The 6,990-nt window shown below is 51.2% G+C and overlaps 1 protein-coding gene across 1 annotated transcript in view; it reads right to left on the bottom strand.

Annotated features, from left to right (window-relative positions):
- Window positions 1-5,887, bottom strand: part of LOC310641743 (receptor expression-enhancing protein 6-like) — a 20,554-nt gene extending 14,667 nt beyond the window's left edge. The window contains exon 1 of the mRNA XM_083364981.1: window positions 5,706-5,887. Within this exon, the coding sequence (XP_083221107.1) occupies window positions 5,706-5,820 (115 nt within the window). The 5' untranslated portion in view covers window positions 5,821-5,887. The remainder of the gene's footprint in view (window positions 1-5,705) is intronic.
- Between the last annotated feature and the right edge of the window lie 1,103 nt (window positions 5,888-6,990).

The raw sequence follows: 6,990 nt of genomic DNA, 5'->3' as shown, positions 1-6,990 counted from the left end.
GTGGGTGTTTCATCCCTGGAGGTTTTTAAGAAGAGGCTGGACAGTCACTTATATGAAATGGTATAGGTTCTCCTCCTTGAGCAGGGGGCTGGACTAGAAGACCTCCAAGGTCCCTTCCAGCTCTTGTTATTCTCTGATTACTCTGTTATTTTATTCTATTCTGTCTATTGTGTTCTACAATAATAATAAAAAAAGATGCTGAGGATCTGAAAAGAGTGCAGAGAGAAGCAACAAGGGAGATCAGGGGACTGGAGGGAAAAACATATAAGGAACGGTTGCAGGAATTGGGTAGGGCCAGTCTGGAGAAAAGACCGTGTTCCAGTATTTGAGGGGCTACCACAAAGAAGAGGGGGGGCATTTTATTCCCCAAAGCACCAGAAGGCAAGACGAGAAGCGACGGATGGGAATTAATCAAAGAGAGAAGCAACCTGGAACTAAGGAGGAATTTCCTGGCAGGGGGGAACCGTCAGTGCAACATCCTGCCTGCAGAAGTTGTGGGACGCTCCATTTTTTTTAAAAAAACAGCCCTTTGTCAAACATGATAGGAGACCTGCTTGAGCAAGGGGTTGGACTAGAAGACCTCAAGGACCCTTCCCAGCCCTGGATTCATTTCCAGATATGTAACCGAGTCTTATTCTTCCTCCTAGTTTAGACCGTCAAAAAGGAACTTAACACCGGTTGATATACTTGGGAGAGCAAAGAGGATTACTGCCGTTCCTGCGGCGAGCTGGAGGGGCCTCGTTCGACTCCAGGGTTTTATTTATTCCCTAAATAAAAGAGGGTTTTTATTTCTGAGCCGTTCTGGAGGCACAAGAGAGGCGGCCAAAGGAGGATTGGGTTAGCTTGGCGTAGCAAGACCCATCCCACCTTAAGGAACCCCGTGATGGCTTAAGGCAACGGCTGACCGTATCCTTTCAAGTTCCGAGATCTTGGCTGGCTTCCCAAAGTGCCCGTTTTTTGCTGACTTCTGGCAGGTTGTGTGAACGGAACGGAGGGAATGGTGCACGGGGGGGGGGGGAGAAAAGCAGGAAGCAAAACGCAGCTTGGAAAAGTGGCTAAGAAGCAGCTTTTGTGTTGGGGAGGGGGGCATGGATTTTTTTTTAACCTGTGACGTCTACAAAGGTGACGCAACCCCCGATATGCAAATTTAGTTTAAAATTTGGGCTACTGTAGACCAACGCAACTCTCTTCCACTGTTACCTCTTTGCTGCCTTGTGTGGGCGCGGGCGGCTTCAGGCAGTCCTCAACTTACAACTCATTTAGGGAGCGTTCCAAGTTACAACACGCTGTCAGAAGGATTGCACTGCTCTTCTTCATTATCTGCTTTGCAAGGTTTAGGACCGTTTTTTGCCCTTACCACCTTTGCAGCACCCCCAGGATCATGTGATCAAAGTTCGGACACTTAGCAACTGATTCATATTTATGACAGTTGCAATGTCTCGGGGGTCACCTGATCCCTAATAAATAATAATAATAATAATTAGTATCATTATTATCATCATCATCATTATTATTAAGGTTTAAGGTATGTTTCCTGCCTGAGCAGGGGGTTGGACTAGATGACCTCCAAGGTCCCTTCCAACTTTATTATTATTATTATTATTATTATTATTATTATTATTATTATTATTATTATTATTATTATTATTATTATCAAACATGAAACTCAGTCAACTGAACATTCAAATTGACTGGCATTAATGGCTGACACGGGTTGCCACCAACCAGGCATCTCCTTAAAATGTAAGATGTTCCGAGTAGCGCAGTTTTTTGTAGCTTTGCTGGAAGTTATTGCAGGAAGCTGCAATTTCTTGATGTGTTTTGCAAAGTTTTTGGACATCGTTCCCAGTGCCCCGATGACAGCGACGACGACTACTACTACTATTATTAAAGTTGGAAGGGACCTTGGAGGTCATTTAGTCCAACCCCCTGCTCAGGCAGGAAACCCTATCCCATTTCAGACAAATGGCTGTCCAGTCTCCTCTTAAAAACTTCCAGTGTTGGAGCATTCACAACGTCTGGAGGCAAGGAGTTCCGCTGGTTCCTTTTGCGATCTTCTGACCAGGAAGGTTAATGGGGAAGCCAGATTTGCTTAACAACCATGTGACTCCCTTAACGACTGCAGGGACTGACTTAATCCCTGTGGCAAGGAAAGTTGTAAAATGGGGCAAAGACCACTTAAGTTCAACTGTGGTGGTAACTCGAGAAAACCCTTGGCAAATATATATAAGATACGTGGACAATATACGGTAATGTGGGAGATGAAATATTAAATTAAACCTTAATAAAACCACCATAATATGGAGCCACAGAAGAGCAGTGGGGTAGAGGAGGGCCAGAATGGACACGGCTGGACAGGCAAAAATTATTATTATTATTATTAATAATAATAATAATAATAATAATAATAATAATAATAATAATAATAATAATAATAATAATAATAATTTTATTTGTATACCGTCCTTCTCCCGGAGGACTCAGGGCACATCAACCACAATTGAGGCTGGGGTCCTCACCCAATCTTGAAAAATCTTTAAAATTCCTCCTGGACAGAGGCAGAGGTGAGCATTTACAGATGTCCCAAGCCCCAAAGTTATGATTTGCGAAGTGAAACGTCTGTTCAATGAGCGTTGCCCCGTTTTACGACTCCTCTTGCCACCGTTGTTAAGCGAGTCATTGCATTGGTAAAGTTAGTAACACGGTTTGTTGAGTGAATGCGGATTCCCCATTGACATTGCGTGTCAGAAGGTTGCCAAAAGGGATCCCGTGACACCCCCACCCGCACCCCCGGACAGATGCTGCGACCGTCATAAATACGAGTCGGTTGCCAAGCGGCTGAATTTTGATCAGATTAGATAGATTAGATAACCTTTACTGTCATTTTTTTCCCCCTGTGGGCAGAATGGCACCCACTGAAAATGAAATTTAGTTGCTTCCTCTCCAAGCGTACACACACATAACACACATCAGCTGACCACCGAGAGGCTGCAATGGTCCCAAGTGTGAAAAATGGTGCTAAGTCGCTTTTTCCAGTGCTGTTGTAACTTGGGACGGTCAGTAAGTGAACAGGATTACTTCTACTTTATCAGGGTTACTCCTTGATACACTTAATAACCAGCTTATCTCCCTGCCTGGGTTTGCTCCACACCTGCTGGCCACAAAACTTGATCCATATGGAGACAGGATTCCTCCCCTCAAAAAAAGCCCCCCCTGCAACTGAACCCCTGAAGAAAGGGGCCCAGAGAAACGAGACCCCCACCTGGGGGAGGACAGGGGAGAGACGGAAGACCATCTCGGAGTGTCCCAAATACAAAAATCCAAGTGGAACACACACACACACACACACACAGAGCAGTAGTGAGGGAAGCCTAGCCCATTTTCTAACATTTCAAATCACAACTAAGTCCTTTTTTTCAATTTAATCAATTGTTCACTTTGAGTTTTTAAAAGATCCTTTTTCTTTCCGTGGTATTAGACCAGGGGTCTTCAAACTTGGCCCTTTTATGACTTGTGGACTTCAACTCCCAGAATTCCTCAGCCAGCTTTGCTGGCTGAGGAATTCTGGGAGTTGAAGTCCACAAGTCATAAAAGGGCCAAGTTTGAAGACCCCTGTATTAGACTTTTATCACATTACCTGCCCACACGGCTGCTTTCAGAGCCCGACGCAACAGACGCCCCGTAATTTAAAATAAAATAAGCATGGGCATTAATGATATAAGAAGACCCCTTCCCCTCCCCCAACAGAGGGAAGGGGGTGGTGGATACCCGTTGCCCCCTCCCCAGAAAAGACAGATCGATGTCCGTTGAAAGAAGCCCACTGCACAGAAAAGTCGCTTATCTGAAACGGTATAGGGCAGGCTCTCCGGCTTGAGCAAGGGGGCTGGACTAGAAGACCTCCGGGGGTCCCTTCCAGCACTGGTCTATTCTAAGGAAAAGCCCCCTTGCGACTCCTCATCAAGGAGAGAGGAAGAAGGCACTCAGGCACATGCTCAGAGGCCTCGATTTCCAGGCAATCGGAGGGCAAAGCGACCACTGGCGGCGGGGGGAGAGGGGAGGGGGTCGTAGCGGCAAACCGCCCCCCCCCCGCAGCCGCTTCCCTCCGCCGCCGTCGGAGCCCGCAGATCCGTTACTGCTCGCGGAGCCGGCGCAGCGCCTAGCAAAGCGAGAACCGATCCCGGGTCGCGATACCTTGAGAAAAGCCCCCTCCCCACTTAGAGAAGAGGGGCTCCGCTACCCTCCATGGGGCCAGGCAGCCCCCTCCCCAGGCAGATTCCGTCCCCCCCTCCCCACTTAGGGGATCCGCTACCATCCTAGGGAGCAGGCAGCCCCCTCCCCATTTAAAAAAGTGCCTCCGCTACCCTCTATGGGGCCAGGCAGCCCCCTCCCCGGGCAGATTCCGTTCCCCCCTCCCTACTTAGAGAAGAGGGGCTCCGTTATGTTCCTAGGGGCCAGGCAGCCCCCTCCCCACTTAAAAAAGTGGCTCCGCTACCGTCCATGGGGCCAGGCAGCCCCCTCCCCAGGCAGATTCCGTCCCCCCCTCCCCACTTAGAGAAGAGGGGCTCCGTTACGTTCCTAGGGGCCAGGCAGCCCCCTCCCCACTTAAAAAAGTGGCTCCGCTACCCTCCACGAGACCAGGCTGTCCCCTCCCCAGGCACCTTCCCTCCCCCTCCCCACTTAAAAAAGAGGCTCCGCTACCCTCCACGGGACCAGGCTGTCCCCTCCCCAGGCACCTTCCCTCCCCCTCCCCACTTAAAACAGAGGCTCCGCTACCCTCCACGGGACCAGGCTGTCCCCTCCCCAGGCACCTTCCCTCCCCCTCCCCACTTAAAACAGAGGCTCCGCTACCCTCCACGGGACCAGGCTGTCCCCTCCCCAGGCACCTTCCCTCCCCCTCCCCACTTAAAAAAGAGGCTCCGCTACCCTCCACGGGACCAGGCTGTCCCCTCCCCAGGCACCTTCCCTCCCCCTCCCCACTTAAAACAGAGGCTCCGCTACCCTCCACGGGACCAGGCTGTCCCCTCCCCAGGCACCTTCCCTCCCCCTCCCCACTTAAAAAAGAGGCTCCGCTACCCTCCACGGGACCAGGCTGTCCCCTCCCCAGGCACCTTCCCTCCCCCTCCCCACTTAAAAAAGAGGCTCCGCTACCCTCCACGGGACCAGGCTGTCCCCTCCCCAGGCACCTTCCCTCCCCCTCCCCACTTAAAACAGAGGCTCCGCTACCCTCCACGGGACCAGGCTGTCCCCTCCCCAGGCACCTTCCCTCCCCCTCCCCACTTAAAACAGAGGCTCCGCTACCCTCCACGGGACCAGGCTGTCCCCTCCCCAGGCACCTTCCCTCCCCCTCCCCACTTAAAAAAGAGGCTCCGCTACCCTCCACGGGACCAGGCTGTCCCCTCCCCAGGCACCTTCCCTCCCCCTCCCCACTTAAAACAGAGGCTCCGCTACCCTCCACGGGACCAGGCTGTCCCCTCCCCAGGCACCTTCCCTCCCCCTCCCCACTTAAAACAGAGGCTCCGCTACCCTCCACGGGACCAGGCTGTCCCCTCCCCAGGCACCTTCCCTCCCCCTCCCCACTTAGAGAAGAGGGGCTCCGCTACCCTCCTGGGGGCCAGGCAGCCCCCTCCCCATCTAGTTCCCCTCCCCCCTCCAGCAGGGGCCGGGCGGGGCCAGGAAGGAGCGCCCCCGCCGCCGCCGCCGCTCACCTGTGGCCAGGTAAGACCTCCTGAGGCCGGTCTGGGCTTCCAGCGCCCCCAGCGCGTCGCCCAGCCAGCCGGGCTGGTCCAGGAAGGCTTCGAAGCGGCGCCGGGGGCTCCCCATGGCGGCCCAGGATCCGAGCGACGCCCGGCCGCGCACCTGCCGGGCGGCCGATCAGCCCCGAGCGAGGGGCGGAGCTCTGGCCAGGTGGGGCCCGCCTCCGGCCGGCGCAGCCAATCCGGAGCGGGGATGAAGGGCGGGGGGGGGGAAGCGCAAGGGTTCGAAGCCACGTGCAGAAGATCAAGGGTTGGAGTAGCGATTCATCCTCGACTTACGACCACGTGAATGGAGACTGCCTCCCTGGTTAAAAAGTTGGCTCCTTCTTCTTTTTTTTTTTAATTGAAAAGTTTTACAATACATTTTATCTTTAACAATCCCTCCCCCCCTCCCTCCCCCCAGCCCTCCCTAACCCTCCCCCCCTTCCCCCCTCCCCGACTTCCCAGAGCTAAATACAAGGTATAAAAGCAAAAAACAGTCATAAACAACCATATTTAATTTTTTAATTTAATAATATTTCTATACCGCCCTTCTCCCGAAGGACTCAGGGCGGTTCACAGGGCAAGAATAAAATACAAAGATACAAATATTAAAAGGAGATTAAATAATTGCCCGATTTTAAAACAATTAATATGCTACAATTATAAAACCCCAAAGATACAACAATAAAAATACAAGAATAAAAACCCCACCAATCCCCCATCAGGCTAGGCCGGCTTGTGCAAACAAAAAACGTCTTCAGATCGCGGCGAAAGGAGCGAAGATCGGGCGCCATCCGGAGCTCCACAGGCAGCCGATTCCATATGTTAACAACAATAAACTATTAAGTCTATCGCACTCTAGCTCATATGATATGACTACAAGCAATACTAGTATCACATAAAAAAAAAGAAAAAAACTTATTCAAATGCTAAACGAAACTTTTTGGTCCCATATTTGTTCTGGATATAATCAATCCACTTTTTCCATTCCATTATATAACGTTGTTGCGAATGGTCTTTCAAATAAGCCGAAATCTTTGCCATAAAAAGTTGGCTCCTTCTTGATGCCTTACTGCAGGGGTCTTCAAACTTGGCCCTTTTATGACTTGTGGACTTCAACTCCCAGAATTCCTCAGCCAGCTTTGCTGGCTGAGGAATTCTGGGAGTTGAAGTCCACAAGTCATAAAAGGGCCAAGTTTGAAGACCCCTGCCTTACTGGATTTTCTTTTTGGAGGCTTCAGCCTAAAATCTCCTT

The sequence above is a fragment of the Vipera ursinii genome (assembly GCF_947247035.1).
Source record: "Vipera ursinii genome assembly, chromosome: 1".
Taxonomy (NCBI): Eukaryota; Metazoa; Chordata; class Lepidosauria; order Squamata; family Viperidae; genus Vipera; species Vipera ursinii.
This window is presented reverse-complemented; position numbering and strand designations above follow the sequence as displayed.